Source organism: Nelumbo nucifera, chromosome 2 (genome assembly GCF_055504915.1).
Source record: "Nelumbo nucifera cultivar China Antique chromosome 2, China Antique-T2T, whole genome shotgun sequence".
NCBI classification, from domain to species: domain Eukaryota; kingdom Viridiplantae; phylum Streptophyta; class Magnoliopsida; order Proteales; family Nelumbonaceae; genus Nelumbo; species Nelumbo nucifera.
The window spans coordinates 9,281,556-9,307,019 of NC_142650.1; the positions used below are offsets into that span (position 1 = coordinate 9,281,556).

At 38.4% G+C, this 25,464-nt stretch overlaps 1 protein-coding gene across 8 annotated transcripts in view; it reads left to right on the plus strand.

The window, feature by feature from the left end:
* Positions 1–4,005: 4,005 nt before the first annotated feature.
* Positions 4,006–25,464, plus strand: part of ESP4 (HEAT repeat-containing protein) — a 66,665-nt gene continuing 45,206 nt past the window's right edge. For 2 of the 8 annotated variants that reach the window (XR_016082608.1, XM_088898408.1), the window contains exons 1-6: positions 4,011–4,527; positions 5,209–5,368; positions 12,168–12,260; positions 12,337–12,451; positions 12,559–12,727; positions 20,556–20,730. Coding sequence is in view for 5 of the 8 variants with exons in the window: in XM_088898408.1 (XP_088754534.1) it covers positions 4,313–4,527; positions 5,209–5,368; positions 12,168–12,260; positions 12,337–12,451; positions 12,559–12,727; positions 20,556–20,730 (927 nt within the window). In the remaining 3 variants the exon portion in view is untranslated. Of the gene's footprint in view, positions 4,528–5,208; positions 5,369–12,167; positions 12,261–12,336; positions 12,452–12,558; positions 12,728–20,555; positions 20,731–25,464 lie in introns of all 8 variants that reach the window. The other 6 variants (XM_010255438.3, XM_010255439.3, XR_016082610.1 and 3 more) reach the window with 5 other exon arrangements.

Sequence of the window (25,464 nt, forward strand, 5' to 3'; positions counted from 1 at the left end):
ATCCAATTTATGAAACGCAACAAATAACATAGCTGTGAAGATCTAGAGCAGGAAGAAGCTCCATGGCCAGAGGCGAGATCGAGTGATCTTGAAGAAGAAGAAGAAGAAGAGAGCACAAGAGGAGTGAATCTAGTGGTAGGGTTCCGATTCAAATGTTTTTTGGCTTTGAGAAATGGAGTGGAAGGAGAGAGAGCAACTACACTGCTCTGGATTTTCTTCGGGAGCTGAGAAGGACAGTCACAAAGCAACCTCAAATAGTCAGAGATGCAAATTTTTTAGGGTTTTTTGTTTTTTCTATTGTTTTTTTGAAAGGGGAAGTTAGAAGTGAGAGGCTTTTGTAAAGTAACAATTTTGGGGCAAAGAGCCAAAGATGAAGGGACAAACGCTGTCACGTGAGGAAGAAAATTTTAATTGTCAGATTGGAATCTACTTATTAGCACAACAATCAAATAGAGAAGAAAAGGGGTATTTGATTTTAAAAAGTATAATATATATAATATTAGTGTATATATACCGAACGGTACGGTTAACCGCCATTTTTTTTAGGTTAATCAAAATCAAATCGGAATTATCGGTTTTCTAAGAATATTGAACCAAAATCGAACCAACCGGTTTGATTAACTGATTTTTTGGTTCAGTTTTGGTCGGCTTTTCAGTTTGTTTTGCTCATCCCTAACTAAAATGCTAGTATTTGTCTATTTATTACATATCTAATTGTGAGGGTTGAAAATGTAACTTCGATTATTACTTTCCACGTCATTTAATCCCCTTTCATTAAGTCTTATACTTAAGGCATTAACTATCATTTTCTCTTATTAAATCATATTTTTAAGTTGTTTTTCACTAATAAATGCTACTAATTAGATCTATGCCAATATTTTTAACAATATAAACCCATATATTTTAAAACTAACTAAAAAACAAAATTATTATTTATCCAAGTGGTGGCTAAGCAATTCAATCATCCGAATCAAATTGATCAACCAATGTAGAAAAATTAGACACATTTATGATATTTTTATTAATCAAATTTAAAAAATATAACTAATGATAATTATTTTTATTGATAATGAAAATAAAATACATAATTTAAATCTAAAAGAAATGAAATTATTTCACTAATTGGCAAAGATCAATAGTTCAACTTTTTGGTCAAATGTGTTGACATTTAATGACATAAAAATAATAAAAATTAATAAAACATAGAAATACAAAAAATGAAAAATATATAAATTTTGTCAAAAAAAGGCACATGTATAATTATCAGCATATAGGATTGCCATGTGTAAAGCATGTGCATGCTTACCAGTGTATTTAAGAGAACAACAGTAAATTTTTGGCTATCTCCCAAGTATCATGTAAAATGCCTTGAATCTCCCCAAACATCTCCCATTGGTTGGATGGGAGAATGTCAACTAACAACCAGCAATCCAAAAAAAAAACAACCTGAATATTTGTTATAGTATAGAAGACAGAGGGAGAGAAGGAAAATAGGAAGGGAAAATATGGAGGAATAATATGAGAAATTTAATAAAACTATTATTTTTAACGGTAAATATTGGCATGAGGCTCTTCGGAGGTTTTGAAAAGTCATGGTGAGTTTTAGATAATATCCCTATTGTTTTTCTTGACAAGTTATATGATGTAACCACTTCAACAATCAGTTTAAAAAAACATTTGCAATTTCCACCTTACCTAATAGATAAGTTACTTAATAGGATACTCTTTAAGTTGCTTGAAAAAAGAGATTTTAGGGCAATGACAGGTTTTTGGATTTCACAACTTGCATGGGTATAGTAGGGTATGGTAGAGTTAACTTTGGCCATGGGGGCCAACAACTTATGCTGTTGAGAGCATTTTTAGGCTAGACATTAGGGGTGATCATGGGCCGGTAACAACGGGCTTAGGCTAGGCCTAGGCCCGGCCCGACCCACATTATGGGCCTAAAAATATAAGCCCGGGCCCGACCCTACATGGGCATGGGCCGGGCCAGGCCAAGATTTCGGGCCTAATTATTGTATTTCAATTCCAAAATTAAACAATTATACATTTGCTTTTCATTTATTGTCGTGGAGACTATAGTAATCTGTAAGAAACTTTAAACATAATATCAAGATAAAAGCTTTTAACTTACAATAAATTAAATAATTATAGATTGTAATTTATAAGTTTCAATTGGTAGCATGCTAAAAATGATAAATTTAGCAAACCAATTCTTCTATCAACAGAAACTCAACCTAGAACATATAATATATATAAAAAAATAATCATTCATTGTCATGTAATATCCACAAAACAACTTTAAACATCTCTATAAGGGGTTCCATCTTCCACTAAACTCCTACAAATAAAAAGTGAAATAAAAAAGAAATTAGCAAACTAAGAAAAAAAAATCAAATTAATGTAAATAAATAAGTAATAAAATATTGAGAATGGTTTCAATTTTACCCAAAACTTGCAACCACTATAAACTTCAGATTTATCTTCATCAATGGAATCTTCATGACTAGAAGATTTGTCTTTTGGTGAGAGAGAGAGATTGGACATCACAGTGGTTTGTGAAATTGGTGAGAGAGAGCCAAGAAGATTAGGGTTTAGTAATTTGTATATTTCATTAAATACTAAATTAAAATTTGGTAAGATCTAAGACCGTAGGATTAAAATCTTTAATCTCCTACAAATCTCTATTTAATATATAAAACATCAATTATCAAATATTTTTAAATAACTTATATACATAAAGATATATATTATTTATATAACTTATATATATTATTTATAAATATTCGGGCCGGGCTGAGCTTAAAAAATTAGGCCCAAGCCCGACCCTAAATTTTGCGGGCTTGATGCAGACCCGGGCCGGGCCTTAACAAAAAACATAGGCCCAAGCTCGGATTTTTCAGACCGGACTGAAATGATCACCCAACTAGACACGTTCACCAATTCATGCCCATGTCTATGCTTATGGTTAAAAAGAAATATGGTCTAATTACTATCTTACCCCACTCTATGCCAAAGTTTTTCTGGGTACGGTCGGTATTCAGCTAAACCCAACAATGCATTGAATTTTCTAAAATATCCATAATGCTTACAAGGCATGAGATCACCGGCATCCCTTCGTTTGCTCTAAAAGCAAATCATCCTTGTTTAAGGGATTTTCTGTTTTCCACCTATGAAGCAGCTTATTCATCTTGGTTTCTTTATGGTTTGCTTTTTTTTCTAGGTTTAATATCATTAATAAAGTGCATTTGCTTATCAAAAGAATTCTTATGTAAAGGATAATTCATAATTTATGTATTTTTTACATGCATGTTGAAATCAAACAATTGGAAATTGTGATGTTTTTTCGTGTTGTTTTGGTCACTTATTGCTTACATACAATAAGGAATTATTAGATGCAGGTTATAGACTTGATTGGTTCCATCCTCAAACGGGTCAAAGAGGGTTTGAGTTTTGAATCCCACCAATTGCAGGTTTTGGGAATGTATGAGTCGAGAGGATTGGAGAGGCTCAGGCAAGGAAGGTCTATGAATCAGAATCGGAGTTGCCTATAATTGAGGGGAGGAAGAAGAGGGAGAGAAGTGGGAGGGGGTGGAAGAAGGGAGAATAGTGAAAAAAAAACAACAAAATACAAAATACAGAGGTTGGAATGGGAATAACATTCCCATGGGGTTGGGAATGACCATTCCCGCGTATGGAGGATTGGTCATTTTTATTCTGATTCCAAGTGATTATTCCCACGAACCAAATGGACATTAGAATTTTCAAAACCCTCATCTGCCCCCACACTCCCACAGAATGCGCCTAAAAAACGCCTCATATGCACAAGTCAGAGTGCATTAAAAACATCTTTTATATTTGTCATTAGGAGATGTTCCCATACACGGTCACGAGCCTTGCATCGAGAATGATTGTCAAATTCCACTATTGTAAGCCAAGCCTGGACTTAAATGGACTAGTGCCAGATTTCCATTATGGGCCACCCACAGTCCGGCCCACGTGAATACAAAGGAAAACTGGCAAGTAAATGAGTAATCATCTCTTAACTTAAGCGGTTATGCCGCTATTTCGTGGGTTGCGTTAGCAGAAAGGGTTGGCGCTCGGGTACTCTCAACTCTCAAGTTCGAAGTTCGAACATCCATCTAAAACTGGAAACATTCCCGCGATTCAACCCTCTCACCATTTTGTATGTATCAATCTGTCTTCCTTCCTCCCCTCATTTCCGGTTGCTCTGCGACGCACCAGAAGGACTCGATGTCAGTAGCTGCTAACTGGTATTAACGTGGTAACTTAAAGAATTAGGGTTTATGAGATGGTGGGGATGAGGGCGATGGGTTCCAGAGAGAAGGCCGCGAGTCTCCTTAGTTCGGTCAAGTTCTCCATGGACATACCTTCGAAGATCGAAAACCTGCGCCAATTAAAGGAGGTTTTGTTGCAGAGAGATCCTTCTTTGCTGACAGAGTTCGTGCCTTTTCTCGTCGAATTGCAAACGGACCGGTTCAGCCCCGTTCGCAAGTTTCTTGCGGAGTATGTGCCATTCTCTTTAGAATCACTTTAACTGTCTTTTGTACCACTAAATGATATCTTGTAGCAAGAAGAGAGGCTGAATGCTTGTGCTGTTTGTTGTTGGCCACTATGGCAATTGATTGATGAATATGCGTTCCACTATGTACATCTACGCTCTAATTATTATTCACAACTATTAGTCTATTACTCTTTACTATCGTTTCAATTAAGCTGATTTAACTAGGAGACATTTTCCCACTTCCTTCGCCGTGTCGGATCCAATTCTTTCATCCAATCTGCCGCCCGGACGAAAACTGCTTGTACAAGAATTTGAAATCAACACGAACGATATAGCATACAATTCCAGACATTCATCGTGACAGGAAATATGCAAAACAACTTTATTCCCCCTATTGCTTGTATCTTTTTTTTTTTTTTGATGAACGAAGATAACTATTGCTTATATCTTTTGCTTTCTTATTTATTTCTAACCTTAGTTCCAATGCTTTCAGTACCGAGAGTTGCTTTTGTATTGAGAGCAATTTTTTATTATATGTTATATATGCTGTTTTCCACCTTTAAACTGCTCATGCTCATGATGATACTTTTCGTTGTTGCTATTTTACCTTTTGTTCTTCTCTTACTTTCAACCTGTTGTTTGCATACTAAGTTCTTCTGTAATTTTATCTTTTATTTGTGTAGGATGCTTGGTGAAATCGGGATGGAGCACATTGATTTCTTACCCGAAATCATTCCTGTTTTGTTGGCTTTGCTGAAAGATGAGACACCAGCTGTTGCTCGGCAAGCAATCTCTAGCGGAAATGATTTATTCCGTAACACTCTTGAAAAGGTTGCGATTAAGGTAGGTTATATCACACATTTGGCATCTGATATATGGGATTTCTTTTCATAATTTTGGTTTCTTTTAGAAAATAGCTCCTCACCATTGCTGAAAGTTCTGTGCATGTGAAGCAATATGGTTAAGTCAACCAGGTGACACCTAGGTTTTTGGCCTGGCAAGATAAGTTGATGTTTGTTGCCTAGTTGGCACAGAGATAGAGAGCTATATAAAATAATATGTAACCATATGGTAACCATAAATTATTACACTATAAATTAAATCAGAAAATAATTAAATGGAATATTCAGCCCGATTTTCAGATAAGAACTGACAAGATTTTTGAATGATCATCCTAATTCAAAGTAAAATAGACTTGTAGACATAAGCATCAGATTAAAAGAGCCCTAGTTTTCAGCTCTACATCACTTTTGTTGATCCATAATGGAATACACACACTCATAACAATAAAAGAGGGGATATAATTATTAATTACTTATTGGCCCGACTATGATATTTATATCTATGCTGCACACCTAGTTGATTGCTGAGGCAATAGACCTCCAAAGCACTAGAGTGGTCTCCTAGTTGATGCCTAGATGACTTCCCCCCTCCTGAGTAAGATAAAGTGTGGATTTTATTTATCACATGACAAAATTACAAAATATTAGGACCCATGCCTAGATTCCTAGATGAAACTTTATCTGCATTCTTACCAACTATATGGACATCCAGTTAAAAAAACTGTCCATATATGCCTTCATTTTGTAGAACAACAATGTGAAGTTGTTATGATCCATTTGTCCCATGTTGGTAGTATGGGATGCTAATGTGAGGTATCCCACATCGGTAGTATGGGATACTGTTGTGGGGTATGTATGTGCTTGGGTTCCCTCCCTCTAACAGCTAGCTTTTAGGGATGAGTTCTCCTAAGGCACATAACAGAAGTGGTTCTTTTGGAGCAAAGGGTTGAGCACAACTTCTTTTATCTAAGACAGCAGGTTTGTTTTTCTTAGGAAGAGAAGAAAATGCTAGAGAGCTGTTTTGCTCACTAGAGAAAGATTCCACTCTTCAAAGATCTCCCGAGACATCTTTGTATGGGTTAGAGGGGAATGGGTCATGTTGGACAGTGAAGTACAAGCTGGAAGTTGAGGAAGAGATGAATGCGTATAGAGTGAGAGGAACTCCGGGCTATAGGAAGCTGAGATAGTTGGTGGATGTTTACATGGATGTGTTGACAAAGGGAAGTGAGAGAGGATCGAAGAGTGTTAGGGGTAGAGGTGTGTGTGGGGGGGTCAGAGAGGTGGAAAAGGCAATGTAAAGTGGTTATGGGTGGTTATTTTGTGTCTCTTTAGCTGTCCTTTTTGTTGCTTTCTTGGCAAGGAGTCCAATGTTGGGGGTTTGGTGGTATCTAGGTTGGGTTGGTTTTGCTGGGTGGGCTTGTTTTGTTTTCAGGCCCTTGGTTTTTTGAGTGGGTTTTTTTGTTTGCAATACCTTTTCTTTGTCCGGGTCTCTTGTATCATTTCTTTTCTCTTCTTAATTTTAATAATTTTTTATTTTATCTTAAAAAATGCCTTCATTTTATGGAATGAGAAACAAACCAAGACCTTATCTGAGTCTTTTGTGTATTTTTATTCTTCTCAGAAATAAAAAGTTATCGTTCGCAAACCTAGAATTGCATCACAAAACCCTTTGTTCAGTTGCTTTATTATTAATGATATATCTTTTTTTTGATCAATAACAGTAGTTTTATTAAAAATATATGGAAATTACAACCAGATTGGAGGGGTAAGAAATCTTAACCCTCACTTATAGAACTGAAAACACCTATTACAATATAGCCCAAAAGAAATTAGATCTTCCCACCCCCTGTTTAGCCAAGGTGTCAGCCATGGAATTAGTGCTCCTCTTGGCCCATTGAACCCTTACAATCATATTCTGAGTTAGCTGCTTGATTTTCTTTCTTTCATTTGAGAACTTCCACAGGCTAGACTCTTCCTTCTACAACCAACTAACAGTCAATTGAGAGTTTCCTTCCACCAGCAACTTACTAATATTCAACTGGTTAGCTCTTTTTACTCCTTCTAGAAACTGCCCAGATTTCAACTCTCCGAGAATTCCCCAGCCTATAGATCCTGAGAACATAGCAATAATTCGACCTTCTTCATCCTTGAAAATACCACCTATGCCTGAAGGGCCTGGATTACCTTCACTGCTACCATTGAAGTTCAATTTGATGAACCTAAATCTGGTGGAGTCCAAACAGGTCTAATAGCAGTAGACATAGGTGCTGACCGAGCCACTTCTTCCCAGTTTCTAATGATGTCTCCTACTGAATAGGCTTCAAAAAGCTTCAAAGACTTGACCCAGTGTGCCACCCTAACATAAACAATTTCTATGAGGGCTTCCTTGCTTTTTTCTTTGTCATGAAATAATCTTTGATTTCTTTCTTCCCAGACCGTCCAACAAATAGCAGCTCTAGCACATCTCCACAAAATTTTACCTCTCTTCTTTAAACTCCTCACTAGAGTGGAACTGAACAAGCTTTGCACGCTTGAAGGGGAGGGCCACCTGCAACCAAATAAAGAAAAGAACCAACACCAAATCTCTGAAACAAAAGGGCAAGAAACAAGCAAGTGGTAACAACTTTCACCATTCTTCTTACATAAGATGCACCAATGCGGAGATAAACACCAATTAGGCCTTTTCTTTTGAAGTATGTCACAAGTGTTACACTTTTCTAGGATTGCTTCCTAGCAAAAAGCACCTACCCTAGGAGGGATAGGGCTACCCCAAACTTCCAGGATTGGAAAAGAAGACCCAGGTATTGGACTAGGCTGTGTCAATGCTTTGAAAAAAGAGGAGCAGGAGAAGATACCCGAAGGGACAAGAGACCAAACCCTAGAGTCCACACTGGAAGGTTCAAGAGCTACATCATCCAAGATTTTAAGCAAATTCGAAATGGGTTCCAACTCAGAATCTCTTAGAGCCCTTCTAAGACCTGGGTTCCAACCAATAGCAGAATTAGATAGGGTAGCAAAGGTTGCTACTGGTTCATTTTTAAACCTAGACAGAGCATACAAGGAGGGGAACTGCTCTTTCAAAGGAAAATCCCCCACCCAAGTGTGTTCCCAAAAATTACCGACAAACCAGAACCAAGATCATACCTGATGAAGGGAAGAAAAGACTGAAGGATGGCATGAATGGACTTCCAAGGAGAGGCTCTTGAAACCCTAGATGATAGTCCCGGATCCCAGCCAACTGCCTCTTGCCCATGAATACTTAGGATTATTTTTGCCCACAGATTCTCCTTTTCTTTGGACCATCTCCATAACCATTTCCCTAACAGAGCTTCATTCTTCTTCTTCAAGTTCCCCAGCCCCAGTCCCCCTTCACTTTTAGCTCTTGTAACCAGCTCCCACCTAACCTTATGGTCCCTTTTCTCCTCCCCGGGTTCCCATAAAAAGTCCGTCATTAGTTTTTCCAACTCCCTACAAACTCCTTTAGGGATTTTGAACACTGACAAGTAATAGACTGGAAGGTTTGCCAATGTTGACTTAATCAGGGTTATCCACCCCCCAAAGACAAGTAATTCTTCTTCCAAGAAGCTAGCCTTTTAGTGAACCTATCAATCACCGGATTCCAAAAACTCCTTTTTTTAGGATTATCCCCTAAAGGAAGCCCTAAATACTTCAGTGGCCAATGAGCTATCTAACAACCTATTGCTTGGGCCCTTTCCTCCACCTCTCCTTCACTCATATTAATACCAATCACACAACTCTTATCCAGGTTTACTTTGAGGTTAGTCATTTGTTCAAACACTTTAATCACCATCTTTAGATTGCTCACCCCACTAATCTCCTTGCCATCACAAAACAGAATTGTGTCATCTGCAAATTGTAGGTGAGTGACCGGAACCCTATCCCTCCCCACTCTCCAACCACTAATCAGATTTCTGGAGTCTGCCCTCTCAATAAGCCTCCCTAACACTTCAGCAATTAGGGTAAAGAGGAAAGGGGAGAGAGGGTCCCCTTGCCTAATACCCCGGACAGCTGGAAAGTGATCCACCACTTTGCCGTTTACTAACACAGAATAATGGCAAGTTCTAATGCACCCTTTTATCCACTTGAACCACTTTTGCCCAAACCCAAAAGACTCTAAAACTTCCATCAATAGAGACCAATCAACCAGATCATATGCCTTTTCCAAATCCAGCTTACACACCAACCCTTTCTCACCTCTACTTCTGTAATCCTCCACACTCTCATTTGCAATTAAGATTTGGTCCACAATTTGCCTACTCATCAAAAAGGCACCTTGGTTATGGGAGGTAATTGAGGGGAGCACCACTCTAATTCTTTTGGATAACACCTTAGCAATGATCTTGTAGAGGCTGTTAACCAGACTGATGGGTCTGAACTCTTTAGGGTGACAAGCCCCAACCTTCTTCGGAATTAAAGCAATAAAAGTAGAATTCAGGCCTGCGTTTATCACACCTCTTCCAAAGAATTCTGAGAACACTGCTTGAATATCAGCCTTAATTATCTCCCAACAATCTTGATAGAAGGCCATCGTGAAACCATCAGGGCCCGGGGCTTTAGATCTATCCATGGAGAAAATGGCATCCCTGATTTCTTCTAAGTCAAACTCTCTTTCCAGCCACAACCTCAACTCATTAGGGAGCTTAGGCCAATCTAACCCTTCGATCCTTAATCTCTCTTGCAGAGGCTTTCCGAAAATGGATTTAAAGTGTTCCGCAAAAGCCCCAACAATCTCTTGCTGTTGAGTTAAGACTGTCCCATCAACTTCCAACTTAGATATGGTGTTTTTCTTTCTTCTACCATTGGCTATTGCATGGAAACAAATTTTGTATTCCTATCTCCTTCCTTCACCCATTTGTGTCTAGATTTCTGCCTCCAACTTACTTCTTCTTTGAAAATTGTGTCCTCCAAGCTCTTCCTTAATTCCCACCTCAGTTCTTTATCCCGATCCCCAAAACATCCACTTTCTTCCTTCTAATTTAACTCTTCTATCTGGCTTATCAACTGCTGCTTCCTCTCTTCTATCCTCCCCAAATGTAGAGTATTCCATTCCTTAATTTTGATTTTCATCTCTTTTAGCTTCCAATGGAATTTCATCCCAGCCCAATTGACTTCTGGGTTACTTTCATTCCACCAAATTTTCACTTTGTCTTTGAAGTCCAGGTGAAGTAACCGCATATTTTCAAACTTGAAGGGAGAAGGCCCACTGCCACCAAGATCAGACTTACATATCATTATAGGCCAATGATCAAAAGTAACTCTAGGTAAGGCCCTTGACCCCAAATCTCCCCAATGCTCCTCCCGGTCTGTGGTGAACAAGAACCTATCTAATTTTGAGCAGATAGGTTCAGCTTGGAGATTAGACCAAGTAAAGCTATTATGAAGAAGGTTCAATTCCTTTAACTCAAAAGCATTAATGAAATCATTGAACTTCCTCATGCCGGTAGTGCTCCTTTGCCTCACCTTGTTACTTTCTTCGGTGAACCTAGTCACACTGAAATCCCCTCCTACACACCATGGCCCCTCCCACAGACCTCTAATATTTAACTCTAGAGTAAATATCAATGCACACAAATCAACTTGTCATGGTTGGTCCTGAGCTCATATTTGGGAGTGCTTATTTTTAAGCACTTATTCGAGGCTGGGGTCCACACGAAAATGCACTTAAAATGGCATTTGGTAAAACAAACACTTATTTTACCAATAAGTGCTTTTTCAAGAGAATACACCCGTTTTGAAGAAGCCCAAAGCTTATTTATTTATTTATAAGTGCTTATTGCATTTCTGGGCCCGACTTGGCCCGGCACCTAATTATCAAAATACATGTAACTACCCCTGTTTGAAAAAAAAACACCTTTTACCAAACCAAACACTTATAAGCTGCTTATTTAATAAGGACTTCTCAATAAGCACTTTATCCAAAAAATACTTATTTAAACATTAAGCACTCCCAAACGTGGGCTTAGTACTTATTCCCTAACTTTATGAACCTTCAAATGGTCTTTTTTTGTTATCTGGTTTTTTGATCATTAACTGATAATAATTTTATTAAGTATCAGAACTGTACAGTGTAAAATACAAAATGTAGAACCTCTTTACACACAAGACATGTTTATTGAGCTACCCCACAGCTGTTCCCCCACTGCCCCAATAGGCCACTTTTACATATAAAATTCTCTTTTGTCCCAGTGGATAATTACCTCAAATCATAAACTGTCCACTAATTACTAAATGAGCTAGGGAATCAGCTTAGCTGACTGGGTTTCCAGATAACCTCTGCTTCCAATGCATTAATTAAGTGTCTTGCTTCCCTAATTAAAGGTCTGAAGGTCCAAGGTCTTGCCATCTCCCCTAGCAGATTATAGATTTTGAGTCTTCTTCTACAAAACTTTGCAGGAGCCTGATGTGTAAGCCAACCATAGGTTTCAGTAAAGTGTTTCTTTCATGATTCCTAAAAGCACCACCTATGCCTGATTCCCTGGGGTTTCTAATGCTGCAGCCATGACAAAATTCAGTTTTATTCTTCCTCGTGATGGAGGGGTCCAGGCCCCAGGGTATGTTGGTTCTTGATCTTCCTGTTGAAGTTGATGCCACTAGAGACCAGCTACTGAGCATATCAACACTAAGAAAACTTCCAAAATCTTCTCTTCTCTTCATTCAATGAGTAACTCTGATTTCAATTAGGCCAATTAGTGACTCTGTGGATTCATATATGCCTTGAAAATCTTAGCATTCATTTTTGTCTTTGATTTTTTGACAAATTCTGGAATATAATGTTTTAGGGTCTCTATTCAAGTGAATTGGATGATTCACTTGAATCTTCATGGGCATGGATGCTGAAGTTCAAAGGCACAGTATACCCAATGGCATTTCAGGTAAGCTATGCTTCTGGATAGCACCTTTATTTAGATACCTCTTATGGCCTAATTAATTGCAATCTCTGTCTTCAAGATCGGAAGTGATGGGATTAGATTGCTAGCAGTGAAGTTTGTTGAGGCGATGATTCTTCTTTATACCTCAGATCCTAACAGTTCTTCAGAACCACCTCTTCATCAAGCCTGTGAAGGTAGTGCAACTTAGTTTGTTTTGCAGGGAATCTTCTAGCTGTATATGCTGCTAAAATAATTCATCAATTTTTTTTCTTGTTGTTTTGGTCTGGTGCCTGTTTTGCAGGAAAAATTGTAGGATTTGATATATCATGGTTGCGTGGGGGTCATCCGGTGCTTAACATTGGAGACTTATCAATTGAAGCCAGTCAAAGCTTGGGATTATTGCTTGATCAGCTTAGGTTCCCCACAGTGAAATCTCTCAGTAATTCAATCATCATTGTGGTTATTAATAGGTATGCAGTTTTATTTGCTTTCCTGTTAGCTTTGTGTTTGGTTGGCAACTTGGCTAGTTCATCTTATCTGGTTTCTCTTTATATTTCATTGATTAAGCATTAGAAATAGACCAATAAGAAAAATTAGTGGTGCTTATCACAAAAGAGACCATTGTCAGACACTCAGACCAGAATTTTAGTTTTTGAGAAAATGAGAACAGGATACTCATAATAAGCTTCGATGGATAGACATGGGGGAGCTCTTTTTGTAAACCTCTATAGAAAGTCCTGTGATGATTGGAAAGAGAAAAAAGGGAAAAAGAAGGAAAGAGTCACCACATTTGGTTCAAATGATCCAAAAGTCATTAGATGAAAAGACTTGATACCATATTTGAACCATTTCCTCCAAATTCTAGATAATGGGGGTTGGCTTAAAAAATTTTTAAAAGGCTTTTCTGAGAACCTGGTTGAGTTAGTAAAACAGCCAAGGTGGCCGAGGCTTCAAATGAGGATTATTTGGCTTCAAAAGAAGAGGTCACAGAAGAGATTTAACAGTGGCAAAAGGTGCTGACAAATGTAGGATGGATGTTTGTGGAGGAAAGATAGAGTGGGATAAAATGTTGGTGGTTGAAATGAAGGAAGAAGTCCTGGACTGGAAGAAGGTAGCCAGACGTGATAACATGGGGTTTAAGGCTTAAGGGTACCATGAAATATTAAAAAAAAAAAGGCTTAAGGGTACCATGAACTTGGAGAACCTGGTGAGTTGGATAGAAGATCCGGACTCAGTGATTTGGTGTTATAGAGATGAAATGAAGAAGTTCCAGTGGTTAACACAGCAGATGAATCTTAGTATACAATGAGTGGAGAGGGAGGCTAATGCATTGGCTGATTCATTAGCTAAGCAAGGGGTAATTAGGGATCAGTTGTATTGGGCGCAATTGAAATTACTGTGCTATCTCTGATTTAATAGTGAGGCTGCATCTCACGCCTCCCTTTGGGATGCTTGTAACAGTGCCTGTCCTTATTGATTTTTACTCTGTTTGATAAATGCAAAGTTCTTATTGACTTGGGTAGGTGAAATTTGACGCTATAAATTTGCTGATAAAAAAATGATGCTAAAAATTTACAATCGGGTTTTCATAACATTTTGGTCTCAAGCTGGTCCCCCATATCTAATGTGAAGAACCTTTTGTGGAAGATGGTGTTATTGTGCGCTTGGTTTGACTTCCATTTTGTTATGGTCCTAAATGGTAGTGCTTGACTTGCTGTGTTCCATCAGTCTTAAGGCTTTTGGCGTATTGGTCAAGCACATAACATTTGGTATCAGAGCCTACCATCACGCCTCAAGTTTGAGTCATGGAGAAGGCTACCTAGAGTAGAGTGAAAGCTGTCATGGAAAGGGCTGCTTGGAGTAGAGCAAAAGCCGTCATGGAAAGGGCTACTTGGAGTAGAGTGAAAGCCGGCAAAGGGAAAGGACTACCTACTGCTAGATTGAGAGCCGTCATGAAGAGGGCTACCTACCGCTAGAGTGAGAGCTGCCTAGAGTGAAGCCACCGAGAAGTTGGTTGCGAAAGCGTGGTGGTATGTTACGGTTCTAAATGGTTAGAGTGCTTGGCTTGACACGTCCCATCAGTCTTAAGGCTTTTGTCATATTGGTCAAGCACATAATACATCATTTCACCTGCTGAAACAAGATGTTTTTGCTTCCATTTTGTCGATCTTTGGAGGGCACCTTAATGGAGTTTTCACTTTGAACTTCACTCAGTGGCTATTCTTCTTAGTGGAGTGAAATTGGAGGATGTTCCCAAGAAGGTGGAGGTGTTAGCTGATTAGGTTTGTTTTTCAATTTGGTTGGTGACCTCCATTGAGGCAATTCTATGGTTGGAGGCTCACTGAGAGGAAGACCTAGGGGTTGAAGAAACTTATCTTCATGGTAGAGAGCGGTTGGGTGATTCAAATTTCCTGTAGATTTTCCAAAAATATAGAAACACAAGAGAGGTGTCATAAACGATGGAAGTTTAAAGGACAAGGATTATAACCTAGGGAGGGTTGCAAACTTGGTGTGCGACAGTTCATATATTCAAAGTGTTAGTGGCGGAGAAAAGGGGAAATTAAGAGCAAAGAAGGCTAAGTTTTTTGAGGAGATGGATGGCCATGGTTTTGAGTGCAGAGGTACTCTGGTTAATACTTTTGAACCAGGGGTTGTTGAACTGGAAGGGGAATGTTGTTATAAGTCTCGTGTCAGATGGGGCAGGTAGGCCGGTTTTAAATCAAAACGGGCCTTGTTTTGGTGGGTGTAGTAATATGGAGATAAATGTTAGGTTACATGGTGACTTATTTACCCCCATGAGAGGGGGGCAGGGTTGTGCAATGATAGATTGATCACTGGGTGGATCTATCATTGTCTACTCCAAGGGAATTATCAAAGACAAGTGTGTCTCAGCAAACCATCTAACATAATGGAGGAAACAAGATGAAAGCTTGGTTATCAAAAGTTGTTAAAGGAAAAAAAGGTTTTAGGATTCCAATGAATGAAAGCTTGGGTAAGAAGAAACCAGAAGTATAGGAATGTGTGAAACCAGATTTTCCTGGGATGAAAGATTGGACTCATTGAGAGGCATTGTGAAGCTTGATTCCTCGAGGGTAAGACTTGTGCTGGTGATGTCTAAATCTTTGGAGAGGCATGCAACAAGACCAATAGACTCAGAGGCTGTTGATCAAAACTCAGCAGTGGAAGAAGATGACAATCCTTGTTAGCAAGCCACTGAGGGCTGTAACTTATAAGTGTAGTTAAAGTTTGCAGGGGAATGGGGATGTGGATTGTAGGGTGTGGACCTTTAATCCTGTCGAGATCTTCACTTGCAAATCTTTGTTTAACTCCCTCAGTCCCTTGTAGCCTCCTCACCTTCCCCTTCTTTTTTTTTGATTGGCAACACCAAAAAAGATTTATTAATTATAAAAAGGAGTACAATAAGGTGTGGGCAAAGAGCAGGCCCAAAATCACTATCAATATTTACAAAATAGCCCAAAACATGGACTGTCTCTGGATTCGATGTTTAGCTAACTCATCTGCCATACTGTTTGCAGATCTCCTAATCCACTTTATTTGGATTATCATATCTTTAGAAACTTGCTTGAAACGCCTGAGTTCATTCTTTAACTGCCATATTACTCCTTCCCCCTTTTCAGCCAGTCCACAACAATTTTGGAATCACCTTCAATAATTAATCTGTCAATCCCCAATTCTTTAGCTTTCTCCACCCCATACACATCTGCCAACAGTTCTGATCTCACCACATCTCCATGCTGAATAGGTTCTGAAAACATAGCTAGAATATTTCCATTTTCCTCCCTGATTACCCCACCAATACCCAAAGGTCTAGGATTGCCCATGCAGCTGCCATCAAAATTTAATTTCTCCCATTCAGCTCATGGAGGTGACCCAACCTCAGTTTTTTTTTTTTGCTTCTAGATGATGGGTGAGCAATTGATCCCCATGAGCTAAAAAAATCTTCAACTTTAAAGACTGCAAAAAGCTTTAAGGTTTTCACTCAATGTGCCACCCTTAAGATTATAATCTCTAACACAGCTTCCTTGCTCCTTTCTTTGTCTTCAAAGATTCTTAAATTCCTTTCTTCCCAAATTGTCCATATCACTGCTGCTCTAGTGCATCTCCCCAAAATCCTGCCTCTTCTTTTAGAGCAACTAAAAAGATGAGAGTTAAATAATCCTTCCAAGTTATCAGGAGAGAGCCACCTGCAACCAAAAGATGAGGAAGGAAATATATGTGCTTTCTTCTCATGTCCAATTGAGCAAGGTGACGTGGCAACTGCAGAATCCTTGGCAGCTGTTTTTGGAGTTGAGTTTTGAAAGATCAATTATTGAAGGTGATTCCAAAATAGTTGCGGACTGGCTAAAGAAGGGGGAAGGAGTACAACCTTGGAACCTAACGAGTGTTCTCTGGCAGTTCAAATAGCTCTCTAGGGACATGTTTATTCAAGTTAATTGGGTTAGAATATCTATCAACAGCTTGGCAGATGGTCTAGTTAAGCAAGGGGTACAAAGAGAGACTATGTTTTGGGCTCAGTTGTAATAGTTTGGGGGGTTTAGACATCTGGTGTCTACTTGTCTTCCACAATTTTTTGTTGTTTTGCTTTCTTTTAATCTTAATAAAATGTTTTTTGAGTTACTGATAAAAAAAATTGTAGGGGCAGTAGGGGAAACAGCACTGAAGGTGGTCTTGAAAGTGATGCTTGCTCAACTAGTACAATCAACAAGGTTTTGCTTGTGGAGATTTTCTGTTCAGAGATGGGAAGACAAGAAGTTGGGTGCGGCTTTGTTGTGTGCTTGACCAATATGCCAAAAGCCTTAAGACTGATGGGACACGTTAAGCCAAGCATTTTAACATTTAGGACCATAACATACCACCATGCTTCCACAATCGACGTCTCAACGGCTTCACTGTAGGCAATTCTGACTCTAGTGGTAGGTAGACCTCTTCACGATAGCTCACACTTTGGCGGCAAGTTGCCCTTTCCCTTTTGTTTATTTCACTCTGCTCTAGGTAGCCCTTTTAGTGGTAGCTTTAACTTTGTTCTAGGTAGCCCTCTTTGTGATTCGAACTTGAGACATGATGGTAGGATCTGATACCAAATAATGTGTGCTTGACCAATGCGCCAAAAGCCTTAAGATTGGTGGAACACGTCAAGCCAAGCACTTAAGATTGTTGCCACAGACTCGGTCAAAGAAAAGGAGCTTAGTTCTTATCAGAAGGAGCTATTTTTGTCTGATGCGAAAGAGGGGAGGAAATTACAACTCGGGGAAAAAGAGGAGTGTGAATTCTCCAACGGTGATAAGAGCTCTTGTGGCAACAAGAAGAAGGTGGACAGTGGATTGTTTTCCAATGTGACTATATATATTATATCAGTTTTTCCAATGTGACTATTGGAAAGCTGGGGGTGGATTTAGGTAGGAAAAGAATTGGTAGTTTGGTTGAAGAAATCGGAAATGCTGATGCTTTATTGGCAAACTTTAAAAAACCCAAAGGGTCAAATGTTGTTCAATTAGTTCATGCCACAAAGATCTTTCATCGCTTGAAGAAGGTGGTCTCTTTGGATTGGTTCTTGTAGTAAGTATAAGAGGTATTACAAAAGAAAAGGTGTGAAGAATAGGTTGAAATCTCAGAACAATGCAAGAAACAATCTTGGCTTGGACTTGTCGAAGAAAGGTTTGGGAAAGAAGAAAGTACGGGCAAATTCAGATGTTCAATATCTATAAAAAGATTAGATGTTCGAAAGAAAGATGCAATATCTAATGAGGAGGAATCTAGGGGGGCTGAGGACAAATTAGAGGAAGAGATAGAACGATAGGAGGAAAACGGGGAGGTCTTGGATTGAGTTAAAAAAAGGAAGTGTGGACTTGGGATAAATAATAGAAACTAAAGTCCAAGTAAGCAAATTATTAATGTTATCTATTAATGAAGGGAAGAATTTACTAACAAACGTGTCTAGGAATTGGAAAAGATATATCCTTTGAACAAAGAAAGCTTTTGAGGGGAGGCCTGAATGGTGAAAATTGTTAGGGTCATTGTTGGGTTGGGGATCTTAGGGGGGGTCCACTAGGTTTTGAAGTGTCTTGGTTTTTGGCAGTGAGTGTTGTGTTTCTAAAATTTGGGAAAGAAGTCACCTCTCTGTATTTTCTTTTTCTTTAATAACATCATTTCTTTTTTATTTATTACCCCAAAACTACTGTACCTTTTATAAAAATGTACCCTTGACCTTAAGCACTATTTTCTTAGTTGGTTGACTGTGGAAACCAATTATTGCTAATCACAATTCACATTTTCCATATTGATGGACATTTCACCATGTAGAGATGGAGAAGTTTCAAAGTTATTTTTTCTATTTTCATTAAGGTATTTGGAAAATCTAAAAAGTCAAAAACGATTTCTAGAAACATGGAATTATGTAAGGAATCATTAGAATAAATATAATTACACATTTAAGGCTTAAAAAAAAAACATAGCAAAGAACTATATAAATCACATAGGAGAAAATTGAGAGACTTTAATAGGTATCTTTCTCTTTGTCTCCCTTTTAGACCCCGTTTGGCACGTCTTTCCATGTGGACTGTCGGCGGTTTAGAAGCCCGACAGCTTGCATTTTGGTTTTTTCCCGTTTGGTTGGGAGAAGATCTAGCCGTCGAAAGATCGCATCCCAAAAAGACACGAGAAGCCCGTTTTGGGCTAAATTTGGGAAGCTCCAATTGAAGCTTTCAACCTATTTTTCGTCTCGTCTTCACGTGGAAAGGCGTGCCTCCAACCAAACTGCCTGTGGGCTGCCAAGATCTTTATGTAAAAGCCCATTACGTCTTTTGGCTGTCAGAGCTTCCAGAAGATCTTTCAAAAAAGACTTGCCAAATGACACCTTAGTCTTTTATCCATCTTCTCTTTATTAAATATGTCAATTACTTGCCATTTTGGTTTTTTTTTGTTACTATATGTTTTGATTAATTTGAGAATGCTTATGCATTTTACTTCTTCTTTTGAATTTTAGTAAGTGAATAATATCAAAATAGTAAGCCAATTATACAATCACCAATTCCCTATGGTTTTAGGAAAATATTAAAAAAAATTATTTTAGCAACATATTTAAAAGTTTTTAATAATATTCTAATATTTTTTAAACATTAAATATATAGTCCATCAATAAAATTTGAAATATCCCAATTTGTAACATTTTGCACCTCTCTCTGGGGTACTTGTAACAGTCCTATCTTTTGATTAATGAATTATTTTTTCAGTTATAAAAAATGAAATATCACCAATTCTCCATGATTTATTTATGAAAATATTTTTAAAGAATTATAATGATTCTTGTAAAATATCAAAATTTTTTGATAATATTCTAAAATTTTAAACCTTAAATATATTGTCTATCAATGAAATCTGAAATATCATTGACATATAGGAGATATTTCGAAAAAAAAGATTCCTGGAAAATTTTGTATTGCCACCTAGAAAATTGGTGATATTTCAGGGATATTTCACCAAATATTTCCAATATTGAGAACCATGTTGCTAATAAGATAACATTGTCATGGGATGGTTGGAACACTGCAGCTTGTGCTTAGTTGCTTATGCAGAATATTCCTCTGCTGATATATTTACTGTGGTATATACAAGAATTGGGGACATGGGATCTGCAGATGGTTTTGGGCCCTCCATAAGGACATTAAACTTGCAAACTTCCCTTGTTTTGAGCACTGGGACCTTCCATAGGATGGGTCCTATCTAATAGATCAACTAGACAAAAAAGAACATGCATGGAAGAGCATAACAATTTGATATTGCTTCATTTGAATGAAAAATATACAAGTTTCACCTAAGTTAAAAAAGCTTTAGAAATAGTACAAGTCAGATGGTTATAATATATACATTATTTAATGGACTATTGATAATGGCTGAATTGAATGGCTTACTGTTTTGTCTTTTAGTGGATAAAATAGCCATATAATAAAATATTTGGGGGTATATTAATCAACCAATGTGCCATCAGCCAATAAGGAACTCACAACCCACTTAATGATTTATTGACTAAAAGACGAAGTGGTAAGTCATTCGGTTTGGCCATATAGGGGCCATCTGAAATGGCTAAACGGAAAGATTTTCTTCTGTCTTTTAGTCAGTAAATCATTTGTTCTTTCTTCCAAGAATTACCTCTCCCCTCTACCTTCATGACAATCTTGTTGACTGCTTTTCTTTTGCTTCTATATTCTATGTATTTGGTATTTGGGTTTTGTTTTCATTTCTTAACCTGTTCCTTATTGTGCCTGATTTTTTGCTTGCCAGTCTTTCAGTTATTGCAAAGAAAAGGCCTGCATTTTATGGGCGCATTTTACCGGTTTTACTTAGTTTGGATCCATCAAGGTCTGTTACCAAAGGGGTGCTGATTTCTGGTGCATATCACGCTCTGAAGAATGCTTTCCTCTCTTGCTTGAAATGTACACACCCTGGTGCTGTGCCGGTATTCTTTTGCCCTTAATTTCTGTATAGGAAGTATGCATTAGATGTTTTGTTTTCTTTTGTTTTTTTTTGGTATAAAAACTGGAGAGGTCCTTTCTCTCAATTGATGATTACTAATGTGACCTTACATGGACCTGCTTGTTGGTGATTACTCATTCTCTCATCTTGCTCATGCATTTTTATTTTTTTTGTTGCATTGTTAACATTGTTAATTAATTTTTGTGAATAATATTAAGTTTTTTTTTTCAAAAGTAAAAGTAAAACTATATTAAAGGAAAAAGAGAACTGATTACACCCAGAGCATGTGTTAAGGCAACACCCCATTGCACAGCTCAAACGAAAACATATACCAAATTAAACAGCTTACAGTGCAAAGAAAGATATCAACCTTGCACAGCACCGGAGCAACAATTAACCAAGACTCCTCCACTTGAGACTCTCTTCAGTCCTCCACCTCTACAAACTCTTCCTCCCCTCCTTCCTCATTCCAAATTTCTCCCCCTAATTCTTCAAAAGCTTTTCTTAGGTTTTCTTCTTTCTTTCTCCTCTCAAATTCTTCAAAAGTTCTTCTAGCAAAGCTCTTGCCTCCCAAGAAGAACAGGCCCAAAGACATGCCAATCTCCACCTTTCTATCAACTATTTGCTTAAGTACACACTTCCTTTCTTTGTTTCCCTCTTCTTTGGAAGCACCTTGACAGAAGCCCCACAATATCACCTGTCCCTTTTATCCTTCTCCTCTGAACCACCAATCTCCTCCATAACCTCTTCTTGAGGGACTGGCGTGCAGATCAATTTCCCAAACCCCTTTTGCAAAACACCATCTCGAAAAGAGGACTTTGTGGTTAAGAGGTCTGAATTTGATTCTTCTTCTCTTATAAATCTTATATTTTCTTAGTCGGCCCTGCCCCAACCAGACCTTCTTTCAGCCTCAAAGTGACCTTTGTGACGTGAGCAATGTTAAAATTCCCTGGGTCTTTGTTTTTCTTTGGTTCCTCTTTAGTAGCACCACTCTTGGTCAACATAGCCTTCTTCCCCTTGCGGCCCAAATCGACTCCCAGCTTTTAGACACCAAAAATTTGGCCTCACGCTCTGGCAAGTCAGATTGATCCAGATCAATGGCATCAAACACCACTTCACCCTCGCCTCCTATCAGATCGCAACCCAAATCCTTGTCACCTCCTTCTTCCTCCTTGGTTTCTCTCTCAACCACCTCCCCCATTGCCTTTGTTCCCACAACAAGTGCATCCCCAAATTCCATTTCCACCCTCTAGTACATCTAGAACATGTGTCTTCAACATTGGCCCTGCTCTCATGGATCGACACCAGAGCAGGAGTATAATCCAACGGTTATGAATAAGGATGAGACACAGAATTGTACCAGATTAACTTACCTTCAGAATAGTACTTTGGTTTTGACCCAGGCTTAGAACATCGAGCTTTTTCGAGAACACTAGAGCTTGCAAACTTCAAGGGATCACTGGACAAACCTTCCTTCCTAAGACTAGAGCATTCGGAGTTAGGAACTACCTGATGACATTTCTTGCTCCTTGGTTCCCTTTTACCTCTTCCTCTACGATGGGCACCATGTCTTTAAAAGCAAAAGAAGTTTTAACACCTAAACAGCTTTTACTGAAATGCCTCCCAAAGTGGGAACCACCCAAGTCAAATACCACATTACCACTTCCCGGTTTTTAATGTGGGCCCCAGGAAGCTTCCTAACACCTCTAAAGTTCCATCTCGACTGTTCATTTTCGTCACTCGAAGATTTTGATAGTATCCTCTTTCTTGAGCTCCCCCACCTCATGGCCCCCATTAAAAATGTCTCTTTTTTCATTCCCTGAAATTCCATTTCTACTCTCGACTTCCCAAGTTCCTCTTCTCCAACCTTTGAACGACTCTCCAGCTCCCTGACTCTTCCGCTCCCTTTGTCTTCCTCCTTCATCCTCCTATTCACCTGACCATTCAGCTCCCCTCCAATCTCAACTTGGTTGTTAAATGCTTGAGCTTGACCAAGCAAATCCGACACCATCTCAACGAACGAGTGTTGCGGGATACAACCTTCAACCACCAACCTCAAATCATACCATTCCCTTGCAAAATTTAAAGCCAAGCATGCCAAGACCAGGTGAACATCCCCAACTTTGATTAGGATTCTTGCTACTACCAATTTCTCCAATCTATTAGTGTGAGCATCAACCTTTCTGAAACAACCACAGACGTTCCCCATAGCGCGGAACATTTGCAGATTCCGGGCATGAATCCCAAAGACATTATTCCACACCAGGCTCCTAGACCCCCATTCTTGCTCTAGGACCTCATCTGCCTCATCCTTGCTGCTCAAGATGAAGATAAAGAAACCTGAATTAAGCTTTCTTAGTTGAGCAAATTCTTTCAAGCTCCACTCCCATCTGACCCAACTCAAAATATCCTCCTCATCTGGCTCAGAATTAACAAAATGGCCAACTAAGAAACTCTCTAACCATCTTACCCTTTCAGGCACCCCTTCACACAAATCAATGAAAACTTCATATCAAGTTTAATGAGAGTTAAGCAATCTCAACATCTATCTGAACGAGATGTTCACTCTGGCATCTGGATGCAAAGCATATTAGCATCGTTCAATTTTACTAGTCTATATGGCGAACTTTTTGCTCATTACTGTCCCTCTTAATAGAAGCCAGTAATGCATAGGCGTGTTTCTCTCAGCCCTGGGAAGAAAGGGACAATATCTTACAGGCTATCCTTTTTTGGGAGGAAAATCAAATGATGAAATTGGTCCTTATAAACTGGTTATGCATTTTTCTGGAGTTTTGAAAAGGGATGCCATTCTTTTCATCATGACTTCAGATTTTTGTTTTTTTCTTGCCATCTTGGGAATGCTTTTCCTTTTCCTCTCTGAGTGTCTTTCTTTCATAAATATGCTACATTTGTTACTAACTAAAGATGGAAAAAAGTTATGCATGCTTTCATGCTTGTAGGGTCTTATAATCTTAGCCCTTTTGTATCCATGTGGGAAGCAAACAATTATTAAACCAATTCAAAAAGTAAAAAGGAACAATTATCAAGAGGAAAGAGAACCATGTTTAAAAGAAAAATATTTCTCAGCTGCTCCATTCGTGGCATAATTAATAAATCCATTGTACATCTTTTCATCTATTGTACCTACCAATATTATCTGGTCTTTTTCTTGTGCATTCTTCAAAAGAGAATGGCTAGTTCCATGGAACTTGTGGTCCTTGCCATCTTGTGGCTGAGAATTCTGCAAACAGGGTTATCATAATATAATTTGGAATATTTTATCTTTTGCACTATGCTGGTGCATTTGGAAGGAACACAATTTGCACAACTTTGTAGGGAGGATGCCCTATCTGGAAGCAGTTGTAAGGAAAAATTAAAAGAGAAATGGTTTTATTGTTGTCTGTTTTGAAGGGATTTGAGGGTTTCAACTTAAAATGTTTTGGTAACCATTTTATTTCAATCGTTTTTAATGTTTTTTTTTGGATTCATGAATTATGCCCATTCTTTTACATGATCCTGTCTTGTCATTCTGTTCTGTTAAGTGTCATATCCATTGTTAAATTTTGAGCGCTAAAATCATTTCTTACTACAATCTATGTCCTTTTTAGTCTGCCCCTAGCCTTTCTAGGCCCTTGGATTTGCTGCAGATCGCTTCTTGCAGGTGCATGATTGGCTGATTAACCATGTAAAATCATTTTGTAGAGGGCTTCGAGCTTCCTTCATTTTTGAATATTGCGCTTAATATAATTACCATTACCCGTTAAAGAATATTGATTGACAATGCTACGAAATCGTAGTAAATGCTAGGTGGTGTTGGTATCCATTGGAGATGGTGAACAGCCCGAAGTCAGTGGAGTAAAACAATAATGGCTAAATATGGCTAAAGAAATTTGAATTGGGATTTGGGAGAATCCAGTTTGCCCTATGGATGTGTAGTGTTGAGGGGCATACTGGAAGTATGCATGGTTTATCTGCTAACTAACCCTTTTCCTCTCAATTAACAAAAACCATTATGAAATAGTCTTCAAAATAGCTGATCTACACTCACCCTTTGTTTGGCCATTGTGCTTGCCAAGCTATTTGCCCATCCCAAATAGTTGTGGCAAGGTTTTTCTGAGTTGACTGGGGCCTGGGGGAATGCATGCTTTATTTGTTTATCATCATGAGTGATGTATGGAAAGTAACTTTAGTTTTTTCTAGACAAATCCTTTTATTTGAAACCTTAGTTTCGGGAAGACAAAACTTCAAATAAAGTATTGGTCGAAAGGATGAAGAAGGTGGTGAACTGTGTAATATCTGACAACCAAATTGCTTTCGTACCGGGAAGACAAATGCTTGATTCAGTTTTAATTGCTAATGAGTTGATAGATTCTAGAAAGAGAGAGGGAACTCCAGGACTAGTTTGCAAACTGGATATTGAAAAATCCTATGACCATGTGAATTGGAGATGCTTGGATTTTGTGTTGGAAAGGGTGGACTTTGGGAAAAAATGGAGAAGTTGGATGAAAGTATGTATATCTACTCCCAAATTTTCTATTCTTATTAATGGACAATGAGCAAGGTTTTTTGAGAGCTCCAGGGGGCTGAGGCAAGGAGACCCTCTTTCTCCTTCGTTGTTCATTTATGTTACTGAAATTCTCACTCTTTTTAGCTTGAGAGCTGCAAAGTCTGGCTTGTGGGAAGGTTTTGCAATCAAGCCAGGGGGTGAAAAGGTCAA